Consider the following 27,066-nt stretch of genomic DNA (forward strand, 5'->3'; position numbering starts at 1 on the left):
GCAGGGGAGGGAGGAATGGCATGTACATGGGGAAGGGAGAGGCTCATACGTAGGGGGGAAGAAGTGGCATGTGGGGGAGGAGGAGTGCACGTGGAGGGAAAGGAAAGAAACATGTGGTGAACTGGTTGAAGGAATGGTGTGCACGGGCAAAGAGTGGTGCATGGGGGGAAAGTGGCATGCGCAGGGACAAGGCACACGTGCCCAGAGCATGGGGAATGATGCAGGGGGGCTGACTGGGTGTCACCCCCTTCTGGGGTGTCAGCTGGTGTGGTCCGCCCCCCTAGCCCCCCCAGTAACACTACTGAATAGCCCATGTGTCAACAAGCAATAAGTGAAACATCTGCTTTGATGTCACAGCAGGTCTTCCAGATTATTATCATTATGGTCCACCTATCTTCCACCTCCTTAGTTCATCTGATGACATAGTGGGCAGCCGATAGGCCAAGGCAGATGACAGCAAAAGGACACTGGTAACAATTGACAATACCATTTAATACTATCTGCATGCCCGTGAGATTTGGAGAATCTTGCCAAGGCCAGTGGATAGAGAAGAGGGTACCAGTGTTAAGCTAGAATAGCATGACTTGAAAAGTCATCCCTTTTCCAGCAGGCATGGAATCACATTATAGAAGCAGTTCCTCACTACTTTGTGCATGTGTGTGTTTGCGAAGGATTAGGGATGTTGTGGTGACATACCATATATACTCAACTATAAGCCAACCTCATATATAAGTTGAGGGCAGGTTTGGGGGTCAAAATTATGGGTTTTGGCATGGTTAGTGGATGAGTGAAGGTAAAACCTAGGGACATGTAACAAAGCATGAAGCGAATGAAAATAATGCCAAAGAACTTGCAAAATTCCAGCAGGCATAACTGTTTATGGCTGGATGGATGAGAGAGTACAGAGGGGCCAGTGCTTCCAGGAGAGATTACATTCATGCCTTTCACCAGGGGATGGGTCTTTTCTTAGTAAAATAGGAGTTGGAGTACAGTGCATACATTGACCCATGGACAGGTTGGCTCATTTTTGGGGGGTCAATTTTTTGACTAAAATTTCTACTTGTACTTCTATAAATGTCTAGACATGTACTTGTGTCTATAAGAGAAAGTGCAAAGAGGTACAAAGGGCATGTGCCTAAATACTATACAGGCACTGGATCCTTTCTGACCTTGGGAGGTAAGTAGGGTCAGCCTTAGTTAGTCCGTGGATGGGAGACCACCAATGAATACCAGGTGCTGTGGGCTACATTTCAGAGGAACTGTTAAAGCTACATCTAATATTCCTTGGCTAAGAAACCCCTATGAAATTCATGGGGTCACCATAAGGCGTCATGGGGTCACCAACAGGCAACTTTAAGGCAAAAAGACACACACACATACATCTAATTTTTAAATGATATCTGTGAACATGATCTGAAATCAGGGCTGATTTTGACCTTCCTGTGGTATTTCTATCCACAGAAAGAGTGACTGGTTCCAATTTGATAAGGAGCAAAAGAGAACTCTGAGATACCCTTAACAGGATTCTTGCTATGATTAAAAAAAAAAAAGAACTCTGAGATACCCTTAACAGGATTCTTGCTATGAAAAAAAAAGTTGGAAATCCACTTGTACTTGATACTCGTGTGTGTGTGTGTTTGTGTGTTTATGAATGAGACGGAGTGGTGAAAAGTTATCTGCATACAGTACAGAAAATAGCCATACTATAACCTCTACAGAAGCACCCAATGCTATTTCCTTTTGATTGTGTGAATTTAGCCTAGTATAGCAGCCACCCATGTCTCCCAATCCTCAGAAACATTTTGTTGTCCCCACACTCACTGCACTTCCTAGCAGGTTTGTTACTCCTGATGTCAAGATCTGATTTCTGGCGTGAGAGACGTTCCCAGTTGATAGTGTTGTAATAGCAAAGTTGCCGGTTCTCCGTGATGTAGACCTTGCCAGCACTGATCTCCTGAAGTGAGCTGAAGTGTAAAGAGGTCACATTCATGTTCTTCATGATCAACAGGGAGAAACCACGGCTAGAAAAAACACAAACCAAAGTCAGTCTCAGGAAGAAGAATAGGAAGAGTCAGTGGATGGGAAGAGACAGACAGATGTTAATTCAGTTGGCAAGCATTGAAGACCACAGGCCTCGCTGCCTTTACAACTAACATGGCTCAAATGATGAGCTCCAGTCTAATCCCTGAAGAATTCAGAGGGGAGTGTTTGCACATATGTGTGTGCATGCATGCATGTCTGTATTTGTGGTTGGTAATAGTGAGGAGATGACTAGATTCCAGGCTCAGCCACTATGGCTGTAGTGCATTTTCTACAATTCCTTGCCCAATGCTCCCCAGCAGATCTTCTGGACAGGTCTGACCTTAGGCATTACCAAGGAGACAAAGAAGTCCTAAGGCCTTTTATAGCTCAGGAGCAACACTTACATATAAAACAAAGGAGAAACACTTACTTATAAAGGCTACGTCCACCAATGGTGACTAGGTTGGAGAAGACACTGAAATCTTGCATATGTTTGGGCCACGACTGAATGTTCAAGTAGCCTAAGAGAAAGAACAGGACACTAGTGATTTCTAAAGTCCCTTGTCCTCAGCCTTGTTTCAGCATTACTCAGTGTCACCTCTCTAGTACTCAACTCTCTGCCTTATTTTCTAGGTTCAAAATCCCACACATGAATGTAAATGTTTGGGAGGGACATTGGAGGTAGTTCTTTCATGCTGACCCTTCCTTCTCCAAATAGAAATGTGCAAATGCACTGCCAATTCCCTTTCTATCAGATTCCCTATGTTCTTCTTGTGGCACACAGGTATGCTGTGATCTTCAATGATTCAAGAGCCTCAATGATCCTACAGCCTGGACTCATCAGAACTCAAATTCACCCAGTACCAGGAAAGAAATGAGGCCAGCTACTTTTTCCACATCAAGGAACAGCCAATGTCTCACATTTCCACTGACTTCCACAATCCTTTTCCTAAATAGTGCCCTCTAAACTTGGTTCTTTCTAACTTTCAATCTCCCATTGCTGTTACATCATACCAAAAGGACAAGGAACACTGCACCAAACACCAGTGGGACACAGTCCTTCCTTACAATTTACATTTAGATGAGAAAGCAGACCGTCCCATTATTTATTACTCACCTGTGATCTCTTGCACTGTCCGGAAAATGTTGAGTTTTTCTGGGTCCAAGGCACTTATATTGTGCCATGGGTCTCTGTGGAAAGACAGCAGAGCAAAAACGGTGAGAACCAGCAATTGGTCTCAAGCTGGGACATCACGAAAGGCAGTCTAACAGCATTCTTCTTTAACAGCATCCTTTCACAATCAATTTTCATAGGATAATAATCCCTTGAACCTGCAGAGTACATCCAAGGAAGCCCTGTAGTGATTAGCCAGAATGAAAAGCCATGGATAACCAAGGTTATCCATGGCTTCAGTAATTCACTATAATAGATTTTTTTTTAAAATGCCTTCAGGTAGATGGCAAAGGAGGAAGTGATGGAATATAAATATCATTTCTCCAGGAAAAGAGACGTAATATCTACCATGACTCCATGCTGAGAACCTAAGGCAACAACTTCAGAAATGTAAAAACCATCACAAACTAAAGTAATTGATTTTATCTATTCATTACTATGTATTATTTCCTGGTGTTGAGGTGGTCTACAACAATAACAGAAAACTAAAAAATATATTGAAGTAAAATTAAAGCAACAAAACCTATGGGTTCCAATAGCAGCAGCAAAAGGTTATAGACACCCATAATTCAAACTAAGCAGCCCAGAGAAGGACAGTGGATTCTGCTGTTTAGAACAAGACCAGGAAAAATGTGGCTCACAGGCTACATTTAGACATCTAAGGTAATTTTGGAGGCCCTTAAGGTCCTCCAACACCTTTCAATCACTTTTTAAACTTTTTTTAATGTTGTGCATACCATAGCATAGCTATGATGAGGGTGGTGGTATAGCCCTCCTCCAGGGTCTGCTGACAGTTGCTTACCCTTGGTTTAGAATATCAGACCAGGACAAAAGACAAGCAGGCAGAAACTCAGACAGGTGGGTCATTGAAGTGTTTCAAAGGGTAATTAGTGCTTTTGTACTGTGCCTATAAGCTAACTGTCAGTCCACATCTGTGCTGCAAAACAGGCTGAGATGGGCAACATTTTGCTGCACTGACTGCAGTTCTCAAGTCCTCTTGTAGGAGAGCCCAACACAGGCAGCATTCCAGAAGTCTATAAAAGTTATCGAAACATGGCCTGGCATAATCAAAGCAGTCTTCTCCAGATTAGAAAAGGGGCATAGCCTACATAAAAGCTGAAAATAATCAAAAGCAACTCCTGGCTATTGCCAACACTTTAATTTCAAATAGCAGGACTGTGCTTGTGTGTACCACTAGGCTTTCGATCTGGTCTCATAAGGTGGTTTATTTTGGATTCATAACTGTGATTGAAGAGCCTCAGTAACAAAGCTCCAAAAGTTCTGATTATGTTAATAAGCTCTGTATCTAGGCTGCTTGATAGCAGTAGTGCTTTACAGCCAGGGTAAGAAGAGCTGTGTAGGGCTACTTCTCCTGTATTCTATTGACACAAGAAAATATTGGGTGATTGTGGGTGCTTTCAGGTGAACCATTTATGATACAATCACCCTGACTCATTCAGAGTTTTGTAGCTATTCCATCTTCCTACTCCTTTTTTTTCTCCTTACCTTTCCCTGGCAAGAAAATTAGACAGAAAAAATAACGGAAACACATGGGGAGAGAAGTTTACAAATGAAAGAAGTCATAATTGAGACTCCAATAACCCCTCTATGAATGTACTGTTGTGATTGTACAGTAAAAGATGCATCTGCAAGCAGCCAGAGGCTTTCAAGTGTAACTCTCCCATGTTTTCTCACAACATCTTCCTTGCATTCCTTCCACAGAAGAAATTGAGCTGTTCCTCTGGAAGAACCAACATTTCTAGTTAGAGCATAGAATTTAACAGGGCACAATCATAAGTGACTGCTTAGAAGTGAAGCCATGCTATCCTATACAACATAGAATAAAGCATTGTCCCTCAGGCATTACTTTCTACGTCCCAGGTAGGTTCAAAGTAGGCTCCAAGCTCTCTTTCTCTTCACATAATGATAATTTCACCATCAGGAGCCAAAAGGCACGCAGGGCCTACTAGTATTGACCTAAGATATGATTCCTCGCCACTGAATAGCTATTTTCAATAGTCATGCCTCTCCCCAGATATGGCTGCTGAGTGAGAAGGATTCCCTGAGCATTGCTAAGGCAAATCCCAGCCATTCTTACCAATATCATACTATACTGTTATAGCACTGTTATTTAACCTCTATACAGAATTCAGGGGTTTGTAGTTTGGGGAGACCTAAGAGCTCTCTGGCTGAGAAACCAAACTGCATATCCCAGGATTCCACAGGAGGCAGCCATAGCAGTTAAAAACAGAATATAAGCACTGTAACAGTTTAGTGTGATATTGTCCTCTGTCCCTCACAGAACTTGAGAATGTTACCTTTTTGGATCACCAGTCCCTTAATCTGCCAGCTAGCATGAGCCACTGGCTATGCTAACTGGAGGATGCTAAGAATTGTATTCCCAAAAAGCAGCATTTCCAAGCAGTATTTAAACTTTAGTTACACAATCCTAACACCCTTACCCTTCCAGGCCAGTGATAAGGAAGTCCAGGTTTCCCAGGATCTTGGTGCAGTTGATGAAGTTGTGAATATTGCTGGAATCAACTGTCTGGTATTTGCTTCCAGTTCCGGTCCCTTCACAAGCTGAAGACAAGGCAATATCAGGGGGGAGGAGTGTTCAAGGCAGTGAATGATACCAGTTTAACCTCCCACCCTGCACATGATTTCCCTCTAAGCAGACAACAGAAGGAAGGATGGCTATGCAAGTGGGAAACCCCCCCCCCCCCCCCCAAGTTTGGAACAGTTAAATCCTCTCATTATTTTGTGAGACTGGTTAAGGTATGCGCAAAACATATGTCCCATATAGGGTTGCCGGGTGTCCCTTATTATAAGGGATAACACCTCTTTATGAATGTGGACAATATGCTAAGTTTACACAGAAACACATGGTTTAAGTTAACTGAATTCAATACTTTCATTGGACATAAACATGTTAATATCTACTTCATGACTGTTAACCCTCCATGTCATGAATTTTTACTCTCCCTTATTCCTGTTTTGAAAATCTGACAATACAGTACTAGTCCCAAAAAATGTGAAGGCCACCCAAGCCCAGTGCTTCCTGCTGCCTAGTGAAAGGGCTAGCCTTATTTCCAGACCATTCATCTGAGGGGGTTTCTTGTTTTTTTGATTTACTAGAAAAGCTGTGCAATCAACTTGGTATGTGCACATCTGTCATACTTGACAAGTGCATGTAGCTCAGAATGGTCCACAGCAGGCCTGCACAACATATGGCCCAGAGGCCGCATGTGGCCTGCCAAAGGATTTCAGGTGGCCTGTGAAGATGTGGGACAACTTCAAGGCTCCTGTAATGTTTGGCCTTCTCCTAAGGAGAGGGCCAAGCAGAGGAAGAGGAGGAAAGACAAATGGTTGCCCAACAAGTCTCCTTCATTGCTCAGCTTTCTCCCAAAGAGAAGGACAGGTGGAGGATTTGGAGGACAGGCAATCACTTGCCCTGCAAGGCTCCTCTGCTGCCCGGCTTTCTCCTGAGGAGGGGGCTGGACAGCAGAGGAGGAAGACAGGCAAACACTTGCCCTGCAAGACTCCCCTAATTCTCAGCTTTCTCCCAAAGAGAAGGCCAGGTAAAAGAGGAGGACAGGCAAATGCTCGCCCTGCATGGGTTCTCCTCCACCCAGCTTTCTCCTGAGAAGGCCAGGCAATGGAGGAGGAAGAAGGTTAAACACTTGCCCTTCAAGTCTCTTCCATCATTCAGCTTTCTCCCAAGGAGAAGTTTGGGCAGAGGAAGAGAAGGATAGGCAAAGCACCTCCACTACTTGGCTTTCTCCTGAGTAAAGAGCCGGGCAAAGGAGGAGGATGGAATTAATATCAATAATATTTATTAATAATTAATAATTCATTATTAATTAATTAGTATGAAATGAAAACCTATCTGTGGCCTGAAGAAGTTTAGCTTATTTTAATTTTGGCCCCTACCTACTGCCAAATTGTGCAGGTCTAGCCTACAGAGAAAGGAAACCATGGGTGGGGGGACTCCTAGTTAGCCTTCCATTCCAGAAGTCAGTAGGGGTTGCAGCTAATATCTCATTGCACAGCCAGATGCCTCCAGGACACCCCAGCATATGAAGTTCAGCTTCCCTTAATACCTTTTGGGCAGAGTCCCCCACATGGCTGACATATCTTCTGGCCATTTTTTTCAACTTCCATTTTGTCATTAGGACAGGTCCGGACACACGAGCTCCGATCCACCACAAAATTATCTGCAGGAGTTAGAAAAGAAGGTGTGAGATAACAGGGGAAGAATGAAAACACAGAGGAAGTAGTTGCTGGGAATTCTTGCTTTCACTGTTTAGAATACAGTTACAGGCCTGGGAAAAAGGACCATCTCCAGTCTTTTGAAAGAAGACTTAAGTATGTCACTCTATGGAACAGGCATTGGGAATTCAAATTTCCTGGATTTCCCCTAAAGAAAGCAATCTATTTCATTGTAAGAACTGGAATGGTACAAGCCAGTATATACATATGTCAAGGACTTCCAAGCTTGCTTCCAGGTCAAGGCAACATGTGCAAGCTTAAAAAAATGCAATGATTTCTATGATTGTGACTTCCTGTTCTCTCAGCTCTAGGAACACTAAGACTGTACAAAAATGTATTTTGGGCAAAGGAAGGAGCAAACAATTTCTGAAGAATTAGGAAGTGCCCACTAACTGTTCAGAATAAGCAGTGATTTACCATTTCTAACAGCAGGAGTACACATGCATATATACAAAGAGACAGACAAAGGATTTTAAAGCTACTTACCTATCCCCCATCAAATGCTTCAGCCCCTCCATAAGACCTCTCATATCATATTGAGATATATCTGATCTCAGTTCCTAGCCAGGCTCTTTATATTCCCCACCCATTCAGTTGTAAATTAATTCTCCTAACTAAATTCACAAGCCAAATCTTGTGGAGTCTCTATGATGGCATGCATGTTGCTATGTGGCTTCTTCATACATTTTGGCATGCATACATAGTTAAGAAGCTTAGAGACAAAATGTCCCCCTCCATGAAGTCCTGCCTCACAAGACAGGCAATTCCATCCAAATGGTTTGATTGTCCCTTAGATAAATGACATTCCACCCTAAGGAACAGCATAGGGATGATTACCACCTTAACACAATTTCACACTTACGTGGGCAATTTTTAACACATATGCCACCATACTGGTACTTGGTATCAGGATTGGGCTCCAGCTGGAAGGTGAGTTTGTTGTAAATCAGAGGTGGTGGGCAAAGTGTTTCACAAGCCCCGCTATCATTGAAGTGCCGGCAGGCCTGGAATTGAAGGAAAGGGGTCAGATGAGAAAGGATGAGACCTTGGTCTCAGTCACTGCAGACCAAGAAAGTCCAGATACTGTTGTCCTAACCAAATGTAGATTCCCCCATCCTCACAGCAAGCAAAGCTCAGACACAAAGACTCAGTCCAAGGAAAACTGGATATTGGGGTCTGGCTACGTACATAACACTCTGTCTTGAGAGGGCCTGTGCATCCTCCTGCACACTCATCATGACAACATTCATTGGGGTTGGGACCAAAACAGCGTCCATTGCACTGCGGGGCACAGATGGTCTTGGTCACTATAGCAGAGGGAGAAAAAAGTATTGGTGAGAAGTTGTTCATGCAACAAATCCTACATCCATACTAACTCTCAGGTTCTTTCTATCACTCCCTCTCTCATCTTCCCAGGATTCTAGGCATATGACCTACTTAATGTGAATTAGTTGTCACTTAACATAACGCTTTCCCACCATTTACAGAAAGTATAGGCCAAGTGTGTTTTATTCTTAGTGAAAAACCTTCAGTTTTAACATTATCCATGTGATACTGGACTCAGACTTAATAAATAGGAAGGAAACTAATCTTGTTAGCTCTCACAACTTATTATTATCAATTTTCATACACTAGAGATTTAAAAAGCAAAACACAACCTTGTCTTGAGTGAGCTGTGGGATATTTGTGGTACTCCAATGAATATGCCAATGTGTTGAGGGTTAGCAACAGGGTTTCAATTGTGGCTAAGAGTATTTTGGTTAATGTGAAAACCAGTGTGGTGTAGCGGTCTGAATGTAGAACTAGGACTCAGGGTGATCAGAGTGCAAACCCTTGTTTAGGCACAGAAACATTGTGGATGACCGTGGGCAGGTAACACTCTCTCAGACTTAGAGGAAGGCAATGGCAAACCAACTCTGAACAAATCTTTCTGAGAAAATCTCAAAACAGGGTTACCATAAGTTAGAAATTGTTGAAGGGTCTAAAGTATACTTCTTCTGAAGAAACAGAAGGATTGCACTGTTAGTATGCTTATAAAATGGACAGAAGATCAGCTTTTTAAGTGTGCTTTTGCTTCTTGGTAATTAGGAAAGAAACAGCAGGGAAAGGGTGAGTTTTCCTCTAGTCCTTCATACATCACTTCCGAGGCTTGTGGCCTAATCAGAATAAACAAGGCAAAATGGTCCTAGCCATACTCATTCCACACACAGAGGCTGACTGGACTGGGAGGTGAAACTTACATCTGCACTAGTTAACCATCTGTCATCCTTCTCCCGTACAATCCGCCCTGTACACTCAAGTCCTCTGGGAAAGGTTTGCCCAAAATGGACTAGACTAGATTGGCAAAGGTTTTCCTGAGGAACTTTTCATCTGCTGACCCCAGACTGTGGAATGACTTGCTGGAGGAGATATGACTGCTGAAAATGATTACTATATTTAAAACAGCATTAAAGACATGTCTTTTCCAACAGGCCTATGGGTTTTGAATTGGGTTTTGTATTTTAACATGCTGTACCCTGCCTCAAGCCTTGAGGAGAAGTGGGAAATAATAATAATAATAATAATAATAATTATTATTATTATTATTATTATTCATCCTTGCCCACACTTTGAAGCAGCAGACTAGTTTAAAGAATACAGGACATGACATGTGGCACAAACAGCTCCACCTCTGGCACACACACCTGGATAGCAGTGTGTGTGTGTGTGTGTGTGAGAGAAGACAAATGGTTTGGAGGACTGCCACTGCTACCCGCCTCATCTGACACATAAGGTCACTGCTTTACCCTGTCTAATGTTAGGGCTGGCCCTGAAAGTGAACGTTACAATCTACATCAATGGTTGTAAGAAGTTAAGACGGGATAATTAAATTGGTTTAAAAGACTGAGCTTTTCTGTTCATATCTCCCAGATTAAGGGGAAATGCTTGGTGACCCTTTGCTAACCAGGAAGAAAGCTTCCTGCATTGCTGTCCACACATCTCCTGTTCCATACATACTGGGAGAGCCATTAAAATATGTGTTACCTCTTCCCTTTCCCAACCCATACTTTGAGCCATCCATTACATCTTGCACATCAGCTGACCCAGTTCATTCTCCAAAGAAGAGTCGAATGCCAGTTCCTCACATAAAGGCACTACTTGAGTTAGCTCTTGAAAGACACTGTAATACTTACATTTTTGACAGTCCTCAGGACCAGGACCCCAGCAATGGCCATTGCAGTTCTCATGACATGGAGAACCTGTTCAGGGAGGGGAACAAAAGCATAGAATCAGCCAATGAAACTGAGATAATTAGTATGATGGGTCAAAGATAACCAATAACGCCCATTACCCCCAGTGATTTTCTCATGTGTGTTGAACCTCAAAACACATCTGTTTGACTTTTTATAAATAACCTTTAGAAATGCTATGTGTGAGTACATGTGAGCCTGTGTGGTTTGATGAAGAGGATCTGGGGCTTTGACCAGGACATTCTGTGCTCTAATCCTTCCTTGTCTATGAACTCTTTCAGTAACCTGGGGTAAATTATAATCTGCCATGACAGCCCAGGGCACAGTTGGAGGGCACAGGATGCAGCCATCTTGTTGAAACTAAAGAGGCATGATTCTGGACAATGTCTGAATGACAGACTCCTAGCAAAGCCTATGTATATCTCCTAGAATCCCATGATGGAATGAAGTTGTGGGATAAATGTAGTAAGGAAAAGAATAGAAATAAGCAAGTTGTCTGCATCTGGCAGGAATGGAAGCAGGCTGCAGCATTCTCAGTTGCCGCTGAAGCATGAGAGAAGAGGCCACAAAATTGTGGCTTTTGAGGATGGTGAGGCACAAAAAGAAAGGAGACGGGGAAAATAACGGAGGTGGGGGAGTGAGATTTGGCTCAAATGCAGGCCAAATCTATCTAATGGGGAATGGGATGTTTGTACCAACTGGTCAAATAAATCCTAACCTTGAACAGCTAAGGCAGGCATGGGAAACATACCTCTCTCTAGATGTTGATGGATAGAAATTCCGATCAGCTCTAATGTTAGTGATTGGTCCAAGAAGGACCTTGGAAGTTCCTAGTCCAGAAACATTGGGAAAGCTACATGTTCTCCAACGCCAGGTTAAATCCTGGAGGGGCCGGGTGGGGGAAATGGGACTTAAAGCTTCCTGCACAAATGTAGAAAGTTAAGGGAACACGTACACACTCCCACATGACTATAGTACTTGCTGATATACTCACACTTCTCCCCATTGTCATGGATCACTGCCTGGAAACGTGGGTCACGAATGATGTCTTTCCAGTCAATAGTGTCCACATGACACAATTGCTTATTCTTCCCAATGTAGACATCCCCAGAGAGGATTTCTGCAAGGCAAAAGGGACAGCTTGTGATCTTTTTCCCACTTGGAATTGAGAAACCAAAGGATTTGTCAGGAAAAGCAAACAGCATGCTGAGCCAGGGGTTCCACAATTTCATAGAGTCTTACTCCCAAGTGTCCTTGAGCAAATTCTGGGAAATCAGGATGAGGTCCTTGAATCTCTTTCTGATATTTTATGAACATGTGCAAAGAAATGGCCATGAGAAGTGGCCAGCCTCTATGTATTGATAACAAAATCTGAGAACATCCCTTGTGAGAACAACTGTACATAGGGCTCCTTCTGCATGACTGTGATCTCTGCTTTTTGGTGGGATCCCTGGTTGTATATGAAAGCCCTGTGCACCTGCAGATGTATGCACAGGGATTCTCTTTAGAAATTCTTACAAACATGTGTAAGTCATGTGTGTGCAATCCAACTTCCAACCTGTATGTAATCATATAATATCTAAAAGGGTATAGGACAAACTTCTAGATATGAGTAAATGTGCTGAACAAACGTTTATAGCTGCACAAATGCTTAACAGACGTAAGTTCTGACAGATCTGTGCCTTCTTTGGGAGAGGGTTTGCTCATGTGAGAGTGACATACTCTGTGTTTCAGGCTGCAGAAATCTCTTCAGGCATAGGAAAGAATATGGATTAATATCATCTACCTACAAACAGCTAATAGAAAATATAGCGTGTAAAAGAAACAAAGTCTCAGTATACTGAAAAGAAAGATAATTTTATTCTTGAAAATAGTCCATTGTGTTTCGTCCTGAAAACATTTTTATGGCCTTCTTTAAGTGATTTCAATGTTAAAATCAAGCTGCAGGGATTCTAAAAAAATGTGTCCAAAGCTGTTCAGTTGCCCGCCATAATCTGTCATTCCCTGAAGAAGGGAATAAAAATATTTTCAGGCTGGGCTATTTTCAAGGATAAAATCATCTTTCTTTTCAACATCCTGAGACTTCATCTCTTTTCTGTACTACATCTGTTAGATAGTTCCAGTCCTCTCTGTTCTCTGGGAATAAAAAATGCCTGGACCAACTCATTCTGGGATAAATTTTACATGTATATGTATGCATTCTCTTTGTATCTTATTTAGAAGGATGCTTTCACTGTTTATGGCAGTTCTATTGACCATTCTTCTGTTGACATTTTGCTGGCTCTTATCCAATGGCTCTCAAGATCCTTCAGTTTATGATCCTTGATCACCATTTAGAGTCCCAATTTGTCAGGTTTTGAGTAATCTTTTCCAAAGATTGACCAAGTTGTTCAAAAATTTCCAAAGCATCACCATTCTTTGCTGCTCCACTGTCAGTAGGCTGTACCCTCCCACTCCCTTGTAAGTATCACAGTTCTTCCCAAAGCTCTTACAATCTGAAATCTCTGATGACACAACAATTCTTATGTATTTTGCAGCCAAGGGAGGGGGGGAGAGAAGCAGTTGAAACACAATATTTCTGAATTCTATTATCATACTTTTCATGCTATTATTTGGCTTGAAATTACATTTTAAAATACTAGCAATACCCACAAAATGCCAAAGGCACTTTCATATAGCAGGGAATGCTGCCCAGGTAATTCTGAAAGTATGTCTCCCCAACCCAGGTTTGCTCTGTCAGCCAGCAGAGATCAAGCGATGGGAAAGTTGATAGACAGGTGTTGTCTCTTGGTGCCACAGTAGCTCAACAACAACATCAACATCAACCAAACAGGTTGGTTGAGACAGGAAGAGCCCAGGACAAGCAAAGACCTGTTCCTCCTTCTCTGTCTTCCTCTTTTAAATCTGCTGACAGGATCGCAGGGGGATCTCACATCTCTCACACACCACTTTTCAGTGCTGCCACCTCCAGTCATTCAAGAAAACTTCAAGATCTGACAAATGGCAGCACTAAATTCAAGGATTATAGGAGCTCTCTGCTAAATTACAAGGCCTAAATTCCCTAAAGGCTATCTGGTCCTGTCTGATCTTGAAAGCTAAAAAGGGTCAGCCCTGGTTAGCACTTTGGTGGGAGACCACCAATGTATACCGGGTGCTTTAGACTTTCCTGTAGCCACAAGCTATATTGTAGATCACTTGCTTTTTAGAAGTTTTCAAATGCATCCACTGCAAGACTGGTAGCATTTCATCTGGATGATGAGAATTTATTGTGGCTTAATTCAGATCTGATCTTGGAAGCTTAGCAAGGTCAGCCGATTTGTAACTTGGATGGGAGACTGCCAATGAATACCGGGTGCTATAACCCAGTGGCATCCCTAGGGTTGGTGTCACCCGGTGCATTAACTCTTGGTGTCACCCCCCCCCCCCAATTGACCTCCTCCCATTTCACACCATACAGAATCCTTAGCAATACTTTTTTGCACGAATGTTACTTGTAAATCGTAATTCCTATATAGCACTGAATGTATTGCTAATAGTTGTGACATAAACAACTAGCAAAATTAAAATTATACCTTCAAATTACAATATCATATGCACAACCTAAACGTATTTACATATGCATAGTGAAGATTTGGTTGATATGTGATTTTTAAAGTAAATTTTTAAAAGAATATTTTTTTAAAAAAATAAATTAAAATTTGGAAATTTGAATTTTGAAAAATTCTGGAGCCTTTCCTTTCTCATCTCACTGAGCATCAGCCCACTCCCACCAACTTTTAGGACATTTTAAAGGGAAGCAGATGAATGCCACAGCCCATTTCTGCCAAAAAGGAGGTGTTTGAAGAGTAGTGGTGTCACCCCCCCCACCACCATTAGGGAATCATCTGGTGCGGTCCGCACTCCCTGCACCCCTACTGACACCACTGCTGTAACCAGGCTGTATTTCAGAGGAGGAAACGGGCAAAACCACCTCTGAGTATTCCTTGCCTAAGAAAACCCTGTGAAATTCATGGGATTGCCATAAGCCTGAAGGCACACACACACATCATACCAATAAAGGATCTATCTACTCTTCTACATGTCATGTTCACATTGTGTTTGTCTCCTTCCATTTATGCACCATCTCTTGAGAAAGAAATACAGCAACAACCATCAACAAGGTAAAACATTTTAAAAAGATGTGTTTCAATATCTTTTCATAAAGCAGCAATAGAGCAGCAACCAGTCATAATTCTATTCCACAGTTTGGAAATGACATGGGAGAAAGCTCTCTTTAATGGTCATGGCTCCATCTTAAGGGCTCCTGGGCTTTGTAGCTTGTTGTGGTACCACATCTGTCTGACAGAGAAGGCTAAATAGCTCACAAAACTACAATTTCAGAATTCCACAGCATTGAGCAATGGCAGTTAAAGTGGTGTGAGTGCATTAATTTTGCAGTGAAGATGCAGCCCCCATCTCCTAAATACTGTGAAGGCACCACATCTCATTTGATCTTGGAAGTTAAGCAGAGTCAGGCCTGGTTAACAGTTGGATGGGATACAACCAAGGAATAGCAGGGGCTGTGGGCAATATTTCAGAGGAAAGCAATGGTAAAGTACCTCTGATTATTTCTTGTCCAAGAAAACTCCATGAAATGCATGAGATTGCTGTGAATTGACAGGTGGTGAAGGCACATAGTCTCCTTGAGCAAGTGTCATCTGCCCTAGCTGCAAAACAGTTGACATTCTTCTACTGCACACAAGGCCAGACTAAGATGTCCTGAGACTCTCAGCTATGTCAAGTTTAAGAAGTCACACAGCATTATGTCAAACTTAATATGTACTTTTTGTTGTTGTACTTAGACACCCCTCACAATCGGAGTCTCTAAACTGTGACTGGCATGTTCATAAATGTAGCCCTTGCAAAATAATCCTAGGAGTCGTTCATAAAACAGATCTTTTAAAGTCTTGTTTTATACAAGAAATGGGACAAGAGGCAGCATTGTATCTCGCTGCTGATTACGTTGGTTTAGAGTTTCCTGAAAGCTGTGTCCAGCAACATCAGTGGACCAAAACTATGGAGCATTTCTTGCTAAGCCATTTCCTCAGTTACTCCGTTCCTTTTGAGTCTGTCCTTGAAAAGAGACTCTACCCTAAGTTGTTTACAAGCTTCTACCCTATTCAGCAACTTCACGTTTGGCCAGTTATGAGGCAGAATGGTTTGATAGAACCATAAACTCACTCTTAGAACTGATAAAGTGACAGTTAAATAAAATCCTGAGAGTTAATTGCCATATCTATATTTCCCCCCCCCCTGCTGATTGGACTTTAACTCATAAATCTCCAGATCAGAGGGCAAAGGTACTGTCTTCCCTGATACTATGTGAAGTTCAAAGGGCTTGTAAACAGACAAACAGAGCTATAGACTATTTGGCCCAATGTTCAACTGGAAATAAAGAAGCATGATTTCTTATTGTGAAGCCATCATCTGACTACAACTGAAGTCAAGGCTCTTCAATCTATCTCTGAGACCCTGAATATTGTCCTGGTTGGATAGAGGCATATATAGAGAGATCACCCCATTCTAATTTTGTAACATGGAAAGTCTTTTTATTCAGGATAGTATATAATCTGCAGGCAGAGGGTGGAGTAAGGGGAACTGAATTTTATTTGGCACAGAATTCAGCCTCTTGAATATCTAAGTGTCCCGAGTGGTCAGAATTTCTAATTCCTGCTAGTTACCAGACTAGAATGATGTAATCTCAGATAAAAACTGTGTTGCTCCTAGATCTGTGAAAAAAAAGAATGAGGGAGGGAGGGAGGGAGGGAGAGCTCTATGGCTAATGAATGATTAATCTTTTTTTTCTTTTTTATACATAATATGGTGCCAGTCCCTGGTGAGTTTCTATTTAGGAAAGAAACAATTGTAGCCAAGGGACACAAATACAGTTCTGGTTCCTGGCTTGTTGGGGAAAGTAAGCTGCCAGTCTCCCACACTAGATAACTTGAATAGCCTGCATTATAGAACACAATATGTAGCTTAGAATTTTGCACTGAAAATCTGTAGTTCTAAGACCACGACGAGGACCACAGTTGCATCAATTGCTTAATGTATGTGTTTTGTCTTGTTCTGGCATTTTGTTGCAAAAGATTTTAGAAAGAGAATGAGGATTATAGATAATGGATCTGAGCAGTGCTCAATAAAGGAGCCTTCCGCCTCACCTTCGTAATAGGAGCTCCACCTATTCTAGTTTCTAAAATTTAGCAGCAGTTTCTGAAAGATTTACCTTCCCCCCCCCCCCCCCCGCTACATTCCAAGACGTATATTTATCTGTTTAAAATATTTGTATATTGCTTTTCATGGAAAACTCTCAAGTATTTTACAGTAAATTATTATATGTAAAATAAGCAGTTAGGAGGGCTAGAAAAATTAGGTATTTGTGTGTGGTATGGTGATGGTACTGATGGAGAACATGACAAACTCAGGATTATGCAGGAATCGCAGTTAGAAGAGAGATTCCAAGATCCAAGAGAACATGACCAAGTAAGCTCCTAGAAATTCTTTTCACAGGGTTAGTCCCACCAGTGCGAACAAGCTCTTGTTCGATGTGGATGTGAGCTGTTAAGATCTGGTTTGATCTGTAGCCAGTGGCTGAATGTTACTTCTGAAGGATGAAAGAACATCAAGCGTACCATTTCAAGCCCCTATACTCCTTCAGCAGACCTCAAAGAGATGACTAGTACATTTAAATATCAGCTTTAAATTCAAAATCCCCCTCCGTATTTCACACTATTGATACAAGTCCAATAGATCTAATTACATTTCCTTTCATCTTTCAGTTCCTCTTCTCTACAAAATATAACAGTGAAGAGTGCTACCAACAGATACCAAAGCAAATTCCCAAAAGTCACAAGTAAAAGCATGTCTACATGTAAATTAATCTTGTGTAACTGTTACAGCTTCCAATAGCAAACCCAATGAAAGGTTGGCAAAGGGCTAACAATTCTCTGATAGAGGCCCACACTCTCATTACAAAACTATGATTTACCAGAGTTTCCCAGGGAGGTCTTACTAAACAAAACACAGGCTTGCACCCCTAACCACTAAATCATCTTCTCTCTCTACTCTACAGCATAAACTTAAGTATGAAACTAAAAGATCATTGCAGAACTTGAAAGCAATGGGTTAAAAGCAATGTGATTACCTTTTCTTCTTGGTTTTTTGTTATTGTTGTTACAAGCTCAGAGAACAACAGGGCCTGTGTGCGTATTTATGTAATGAGCAACATTTTTTAGTTATTTTTAAAAGTTAAGGGCATTTTAGAGACATCTTTAGAGAGCAGAAATTTTCAAATTTTATGTTGTTTCTTTCCCTTAACCCTACGTTTTATTTGGTCATGGCAGTGAATTGCCTAGGTGGGATGTATTTCTTACAGGACAAATTACTTTAAAAAAAAAATAAATGTATGAGTTTTAGACTATGCTATTGCTGAAAACTCTTTCTGAGACTTTGTTTTCAGTGCATCACCACCACTACATCACTACAGATTACTAATAGGGCTGGGATTTTGCAAGTTGAGGTAGAGAGCAAAATGGGGAACCTCTTTTCTGCACATTCAAAAGCCAGAAACTGATCAGTCTTCAACGTACAGTAATAGCAATGTATCCACTACTGCACTGGATGGCAATAGAATATTATTTATTTATTTATTTATTTAAACACTGATATCTCACCCTATATCTTGCAATCTCCGGATGTTATACAAGAAAATCAGTCTAACCAATAATACAAAAGAGTAGAAAATAAATTAAAGAGAGTAGAACATATTAAACAGCCGGCTAACTAAAAACAAGACAATTAAAACCAGCAAAAACAGTTTCACCTTAGGATTGCCACAGGTTGGAAATAACTTGAAGGCACACATCAACAACAAACAGTTTAAAATAATTTGAAACCACAACACATGCCACTTTGGATTAAATCAGTCCCCAGGGACTTTAATAACTTTTTAAAAAACATGTTTTGGTTAGGCATCAGAGTAACACCACTGTTGGCATTGACTGACTCCATGAGTAGGGTATTTCACAACTAGGGTGCCACAGCATATCCTTTCACAGTGTATCATCCCCAATGGTGGGGACAGAGAAGAGGGCTTTCTAGCAGACCTCAGCCATTGAAGAGGTGTGTGTGTGTGTGTGTGTGTGTGTGTGTGTGTGTGTATATATATATAAAATAAAATTTTATTTATATACCGCCTTTCCGGAGATCAAGGCAGTTAACAGCATATTAAAACACAACAATATAACATCATCAACAACCATAAAAACCATCATAAAATTAACTCATATCATACATCTACATTACTACAATCTAAAAAATCTCAAGCTAGCGACAAATGCTGCTGAGAGGGGAGGGGGGAGTACTTCAGGGTTTAGGGGTAAGCCTACTGGAACAGGTATGTCTTTAACCCCTTTTTGAATTGGTCCAGCGAGGTGGCCGAGCAGAGCTCGCCGGGAAGGGAGTTCCAGAGCTTGGGGGCCGAGGTAGGAAAGGCCCTCTGAGTGGTGGTAGTATATCTAGCTTCTGGAACCCTTAACAATTGCTTCCCAGCTGACCTGAGTGTGCGAGGTGGATTGTATGGAGAGAGGCGGTCCTCCAAGTACCCTGGGCCCAAGCCATTTAGGGCTTTATAGGTAATAACCAACACCTTGTATTGCGCCCGGAAGCGAATAGGCAGCCAATGAAGGTCTTTAAGGACCGGTGTTATGTGAGTGGCCCTGGAAGTACCAGTGACCAATCTTGCCGCCATATTCTGCACCAATTGCAGCTTCCGGGTATGGTACAAGGGTTGCCCCATGTAGAGCGCATTGCAGAAATCCAAACGAGAGGTTATCAGGTAGGGACACAGCTGGCGTATCAACCGAAGCTGATGACAGGTGCTCCTGACAGTCGCATCCACCTGCGATGTAAGGTGGAGCGACGAGTCAAGGAGCACCCCCAGACTGAGAACTGAGTCCTTCACGGGAAGCGTGATCCCGTTTAGGACAGGTGGAAACACCGCCATCCCCGAGCCCGGAGAACCTATCACGAGTACTTCCGTTTTCTCTGGATTCAAACTGAGTCTGTTTTCCCTCATCCAGCCCATTACCGACTCCAGACAGGCAACGAGAGGAGAGATGCCATCCTTGGTCATTGAATCAGTCGGAGACATAGAGAAGACTATTTGGGTGTCATCAGCGTACTGATAACCGCGCGCCCCGTACCTCCGGATGATCTCTCCCAGCGGTTTCATGTAAATGTTGAAAAGCATGGGGGACAGAATGGCTCCTTGAGGGACACCAGATGTAAGGGCCCTCTTATCGGAGCACACGTCCCCCAGCTGCACCATCTGGAACCTACCTGAGAGGTAGGAACAGAACCACTGGAGTGCAGTGCCCCCGATTCCCAACTCCCCCAGGCGCTCCAGAAGGATACCATGGTCAATGGTATCGAAAGCCGCTGAGATGTCCAAAAGCACTAACAGGGACACGCTACCCCTGTCCATGCCTAGACGAAGATCATCGACCAAGGAGACCATGGCGGTCTCAACCCCGTAGCCTGCCTGAAAGCCAGTTTGAAATGGGTCTAGATAATCCGTCTCATCCAAGATCGATTGAAGCTGAATTGCAACCGCCTTCTCGATCACCTTCCCTAAAAATGGCAGAAGCGATACTGGCCGATAATTATTATGCATCAGGGGGTCGAGGGAGGGCTTTTTTAGCAATGGTTTTACAGTGGCCAATTTTAAGCTAGATGGAAATTGCCCATCCCTCAGTGATGTATTAATTATACGGTGTAACATGGAAGTTACTACCGTTCCCCCCTGAGCCGCTAGCCACGAGGGACAGGGATCGAGGGAGCAAGTTGTCTTCCTAACACTTCTAAGGATCTTGTCCACTTCCTCGGTACTAACAGACTCAAAATGATCCAGTACAATCGAGTCTACGGACGATCTGGAGACCTCTACTCTGGTATCTACACTAATACTAGCATCAAGATCAGTCCTTATCCGAGAGATTTTATCCGCGAAGAAGTTGTTAAATTGGTCACAGCAGGCCTTAGATGGTTCCAAGATAGGGTTCGGAGCAGGAGGGAGCCGAGTAAGCTCCCTCACTACCCTGAACAGCTTTGCTGGACGCGACTCCGCGGACGCGATACGTGCAGCGTAGAACAAATTCTTTGCTGCATCTATCGCCTCTCCATAGTCCTCCAAAAGAAGGTCTAGGAGAGCCTTGTCGGCTAAGCGCTGATGTCTACGCCAGTCACGCTCTAGACGTCGCAGCACCCGCTTCCTTGCCTGGAGATCTTTCGTATACCAGGGCTGTTTTTTGGAAGCAGGCCTGAGAGGACGCTTGGGAGCAATACTGTGTATAGCCCTGGAGAGATCAATGTCCCAGATGTTAGTCAGGGCGTCAACAGAATCGCCGTCATTTCCAACCATATAGCCTTCTAGGGCTTCTTGGAACCTTTTGGGTTCCATCAGCCTTCGAGGGTGGACCATCCTAATAGGTCCGCCACCCCCGGGGGGATCTGGGTGGATGCCTTGATTTTTGCCTCTACCAGGAAATGGTCCGTCCATGACAGGGCGGAAATGTTGGTTATTTCCGCCCACGGAATCTACATGTCCGTACAAAAGACCATATCCATTGTATTACCCGCAGAATGCGTAGGCCCCGTGACCAGTTGAGACAGGCCCATGGCTGTCATGGTATCCATGAACTCCCGAGCCGCACCTGATGGAATATGGTTGGCCGCGAAGGGGATGTTGAGGTCCCCCAGGACCAAAAGCCTGGGGGACTCCAACACCAGCTCCGAGGCCAACTGTGTCAGCTCGGTAAGGGAGTCTGTTAGTGCACGGGGTGGCTGGTAGACCAACAGGATCCCTAGACTGTCTTTGGCCTTCAGGGTCAAGTAAATACACTCAATATAGGAAGTCTGTCAAACATGGTTCCTAGATAGAGACAAGGTGTTCTTATGAATCAAGGCAACCCCCCACCCCCGCCCACATAACCTGGTCTGGTCCTTCACTGAGTACCCGGCAGGTAGGGCCTGAGCCCACACAGCTTCCCCTTCAGGCCCCAGCCAGGTCTCACTAATGCAAGCCAGGTCACAGTTGTTATCCTCCCGCAGGTCATGAATGATGTGGGTCTTGTTCTTAATGGACCTGGCATTGCACAGGAGCAGAGACAGGGTTTGTGGTACGGTTGGAATGACCCTCAGATCTCTTTGGTTAGAAGAGGGACAGGAAGGAGGGATAGATATTAAGCATCCATCTCGCCTTCCCCTGTAACGCTGGTCCACTCTCCTACCGCCATACCTCCCCCTGCCCCACACTACTCCAATATAGAGAGGGGGGGGGTTCCAGATCCTGAGCTGTTGAGGGTTGAAATGTCACCACAAGCACTATGAATTCAGACTAGAAGCTTATTGGTAGCCATTGCAGCTCCTTTAACACTGGTGCTCTATGATCTCTAGGTGATGTTGTGATCAGCAATCTAGCTGCCATATTTTGTACAAGCTGGAGCTTCCAAGTCACTTTCAAGGGCACCCCCATGTATTCTGCATTTATCAATGCATGGATCACTGTGACTAGGTTATCCCTGGGATAGCTTTCAAGATGTACAGCAGACTGCCTGGAATATACTCTTCTGACCTTTGCAATCTAGCTGGTGGTCCCCTTGCCTTCCCAGCCATGATCTGTTGGCACTAATCGGCTGTTGCTTGAGGCATCCAGTTCATGCAGCCTACAAGTAGGGCCAATTAAGATGGCTGCCTTTGCTTGTGGCAAGCCAAGAGATGTTTAGCAAATAGCTCTCCATGTTCAGAAACAATATGGAGGAAAAAGGACAGATAAAAGAAAATACCTCCTCACAAAACATTCATTTTTAGACGTTGCTGCTAAAAAAAGATGTTTTTAAAAAGAAGTTAGACATTATCAAGGGCTACTAGTCACAGGGGTTATATGAGACCTCCAGGTTCAGAGTTAAAATTCTCAGAATAAAAGATGCTTGGAGCAGAAGCAGAAGCCTATTTTAGAAGCAGAAGGTTACTAAAAGCAGCTGGTTGGCAACCACTATGGGGAACAGGATTCAATGCTGGACTGTATGAAACTTTCGCCTCATCCAGCAAATCTTGCCATTTGTTTTTATTACCCAACCTTGTTACTGGCTGAGGGCTTTTCCTCATAATGTTTTCTTTACTAAGGGTGGCCATCATTTCACTTGTGACAAGGAAGGCTTGGGCTATATTGGTCCCTTTAATTCAGAAGTATCAAAGAGAACACCACACCCAATACCCAGAAATTTGAATCAGATAAGACATAGTGGTTTTCTTTCCTTTTCCCTCTCTTAAAAAGAAAGAATCATCATGAATTTAATAGTTCATAACTAGTTGCTGGAGTGTTTCTATGTGTATTTAGGAAACACAACACAGTTTACCCCAGGAGTAACCTGGAATCGCATCATGAGGAAGAAAAAATACCACATGGCCTAGGTGGTCCCAAAAGCTACACAACATGTGGTGATCATTTGGACTTACAGTATGAAATCTCAGCAGTGGAATGTATTTTCTGCTACCTCAAGGTGACAGTTGCTGAAGTAATCTTATTTCTTCACCAAGCAGCCGTGCTCCACCCAGTAACACCCCAGTGTCCCACATACACTGGCTCCTTTCCAGTACAGCCCACTCTTGCCAGCAAGGAGCAGTTCAAGAGAAAGATATGCACAATGAATACAATGGTCTGTCCAGCACTATGTACTATTTTTCTGATTATGACTAGAGCTGAATGACTAAAGAAGCTTACCATAGTAACTGAAAAGGGAACAAATGCATGCATCCTACTATAAAGGATCCTAGAGTAGATCTACAGAACAAGAAGGAGTTGTACAAGTGTTGATTCACCATTCAGCAGCTGGGTCAGTGGATGATTCAGTGGATGAATTTAGTCAGGACTGCCAGTCTAGTCAAGGTTGACAACAGGATTCAGGCCAACATACTTCATTTTTTGCTCCCCTGCTCACAACTTTAGCAGTGTAAAGTGTAGAGGGCAATCTGAAAATTAGCGTGGGAGAGGTAGACAACAACCCTTCTTCCTGAGAAATGAGCTAATAGTATATGCCACATGATAACCCCCCCCTTTTTTTTTTCTAAATTATTAGTTTAAAAATTATCCAGAGTTTGAGATAGTAGGGATGCAGTGGCTTAGTGGGTAAGACGCCAGTTTTGATGATCAGAAGACTGGAAGGTTGGCAGTTCGAGGCCCAAGTGCTGCATGATGGAATGAGCTCCTATCACTAGTTCCAGCTTCTACCAACCCAGCAGTTCAACAGCATGCATATGCAAGTAGATGAATAGGTACCACTTCGGTGGGAAGGCAACAGTGTCCGGTGAAGTCATGCTGGCCACATGACCACCAGACTCGTCTTCAGACAACGCTGGCCTGTTGGCTTAGTAACAGAGATGAGCACTATCCCGTACAATCAGTTATGACTAGACATTCATGTCAAGGGACTACCTTTTCCTTTATCTTTAAATGACCATAAGCAACATGTGTTGGTAAGCCATAACTCATTGCTGCTTCCAAGTGAGTCTACATGCATCAATGTCAATAAAATAAGACATGCATAAGGAGATCTTTTTTTAGTACTGCTTTGTGTGGCCAGTCACTGAAAATAGTTGCTCAAGCCAAACCTCAGGAAGATAAATTGGGGAGGCAGACAGGTGGCATGATGACCAAGTCACCCGCATGAACTAAAAGAGGAAGTGGAGACTCACGGCATAGTAAGATCCTGTTGGCAAGAGGGAAGTGAAGGAATACAGTCATGCGCGCATTGTTTAAGATGCACCCTGGTGGCATACCAAAGCAACCTCATTTTATTCATCCTTCCTAACCAGAGGCCATTTTCACCAGTTTAGTAATACTGTAAGCAGTCCATTATTCACCACTACGTACAATGATTTCACAGTGGAAAAGATTCAGTAAGGAGCAGTTCAGTAGTAACTGCTTTGTTAGCAGAAGATTCCAATCTTCCCATTGACTCACCCGTGAGTTGGTTGAAGCCCACCTGGTGGAGGGCGTGTGTGACATTCTTTTCATAGTTGAGGACAATGTAGAGAGCATACTTGTCTTCATAGTACTGGGTCCCTCGTATCATGCGCAGATTCTGCAGTGGCAAGTATGTGAAGACATTCATGGCAATCAATACATAGCCGGTAACTTCTCGGATAGTCTGGAAAAAGTCAAAGAATATATATAATCAAAACATCCACCTGTCCATTATAAAATTACACAGGTAATAATTTTGCTAATGGAACAAATGGTCACTACTCAAAACAAGCTACATCTTGGGCTTTGTCTGGACTTGACAGGAGATGAGACCTGTGTTTATTTCCAGGCAATGGCTTTCCATAGTCTCTTCCTCATTTGATGATAGATTGAGAAATAACCTGGAACTCTTAAGGACAGCGCTTTCAAATCAGAACCAAAATGTTCTATAAATGGTTGTATGAGGGAAGCATTCCTGGGAAACTCCATGAAGGAACAGAAACTAAAGGGAATATTGTATATTGTTTTAAAATAAAAGCTGAACATGAAAGGAGCAGACCTGTGTTTTCAAAAGTGAAGTACTTTCAAGTAACAGTCAAGGAGGTGCCTAAGTGGTTTCTGCCTGACACATGGTAGGCAGGAAGGAAGAACATCCACTGCCACTATCAGCCACTCCTCATTGGAAACTATGAAAATGGATGGTGGAAAAGGCTGGTGAGTTGGAGGTGGCAGATAAAAAATTCTGCCCCACTCCCCTGCCCCATGCTATAAATTGCCTCCACTTCTCCTTTAATTGTATTTGGAGACAACCCATACATGAAGAAAAGGGCATGCCTCCATTACATGCAAGCGTGCTCTGCCTTAAAAGTTCCACATTCTTTTGTTGCACACCCCAGCCTTATTTGCATGGTTCATAACATTTGTAGCAACAGTCATTACTGTGTTGCATCCTCTCTCCCTCTCGCTTTCTAGATCAGGCACAGTCTGCTCTCGTCACTTTGCAGTGAGACAATTTGTTAGAATCTCTGATAAGAAAAAATGATTTCTGAGCTTCACTTTCTTCTTCCTTTTGCTTTCTGCTAGTAGCTAGGATTCGGTCCCCTCTGGGCTGAGGAAAAGTGCTATTAAATTCCAATCAACACATGCTAAATTAATATTTGCCAAGAATGGAGTTTTAACGATGCACATCTCCCTGAGAAATCTCACCTCACTGAGATAAAATTCCCCAGAAAGTCTTCTGCAGCCAGCCAGATTACTCTTAAATCAGCCTTCCACATTTGGAGATTTGACAATCATGGTTTTGACTACTACCGGGTTTGTAGCTGTTGCTTAACTAGCTAGACCTCTCCTCGCCTACCTCTTCTCAATCTCTTACTCTTCTAAAGAGTCTCAACCAGAGTATAAACAACTTTCCAGCCCGTCAATCTCCTCAACTGACTCTTGTTCATTCCAATCCACCTCTTCTCAATCTCCTTCCAAAACAGCCAGCCAGGGTTTAAATTACTGTCTAGCCCATCAGTCTCCTCACACCAGTCCTCTTCTTCCCAATTACCTCTTTTCAATCTATTCATCCTTCCAAAAGAGCCAGCCAGGTTTTAAACCCCTTACCAGCCCATCAATCTCCTGGTGTAAATATACTGTATATGTGATTTACTAACTACTATGAGCCTAACATTCTGCCTACTTCAGTGACCAGCCAAAGGCCAAAAAGCAGCACTACAGGATAATGTCATATTATCTAGCTAATGCATATTAACCCCTGGCTCCTGGTATGTGAAATCTCTGAATAAGGCCACTTTAAAAAAATTTGGCTTCAAGATCCTGACAATCCTATTCCCTTATATTTTCATCTAGTTCTCTTTGGGACTGCAGCTATAACAACATCTTGCAACCACTATAGATTTATTAATTCTACACAGGTAAATCTACACTGTAGAAATAATGCAGTTAGACACCACTTTATAGCATCATCCTATGGAATCCTGGGATTTGTAGTTTTACAAGACCTTTAAGTCTTCTCTGCCAAAGAGTGCTTGTGCCTCACAAAACTACAGATCCCAGAATTCTGTAAACTAGAGCTATGACAGTTAAAGTGGGGTCAAGATAGATTATTTCTACAGCATAGATGCACCCTACATCAATTATACATCAGTTGTTTTCTCCTGCAGCAGGCCCCAAAAGCACAGCTTCAGCTGAAATTAGCCAAAAATATGACCCAGAAGTAACCACTTCTTACACTTCTAGACCTTCCACTCAGTTTTTTTGTTCAGGGGTGGTGTGGGGTGGGGTGGTTGCCAATTCTTTAT

At 42.8% G+C, this 27,066-nt stretch overlaps 1 protein-coding gene across 1 annotated transcript in view; it reads right to left on the minus strand.

Moving 5' to 3' along the window:
• The window catches only part of ERBB3 (erb-b2 receptor tyrosine kinase 3), a 115,095-nt gene that overhangs the window by 32,172 nt on the left and 55,857 nt on the right, over positions 1-27,066 (minus strand). The window contains exons 3-12 of the mRNA XM_089527149.1: positions 24,758-24,944; positions 11,693-11,818; positions 10,642-10,707; positions 8,657-8,775; positions 8,331-8,472; positions 7,300-7,413; positions 5,659-5,779; positions 3,140-3,213; positions 2,453-2,543; positions 1,822-2,021 (exon numbers count right to left, since the gene is read on the minus strand). Of these exons, the coding sequence (XP_089383275.1) occupies positions 1,822-2,021; positions 2,453-2,543; positions 3,140-3,213; positions 5,659-5,779; positions 7,300-7,413; positions 8,331-8,472; positions 8,657-8,775; positions 10,642-10,707; positions 11,693-11,818; positions 24,758-24,944 (1,240 nt within the window). The remainder of the gene's footprint in view (positions 1-1,821; positions 2,022-2,452; positions 2,544-3,139; positions 3,214-5,658; positions 5,780-7,299; positions 7,414-8,330; positions 8,473-8,656; positions 8,776-10,641; positions 10,708-11,692; positions 11,819-24,757; positions 24,945-27,066) is intronic.

Source organism: Sceloporus occidentalis, unplaced genomic scaffold (assembly GCF_023333645.1).
Source record: "Sceloporus occidentalis isolate IW3139 unplaced genomic scaffold, rSceOcc1.0.p SCAF_1, whole genome shotgun sequence".
Classification (NCBI taxonomy): domain Eukaryota; kingdom Metazoa; phylum Chordata; class Lepidosauria; order Squamata; family Phrynosomatidae; genus Sceloporus; species Sceloporus occidentalis.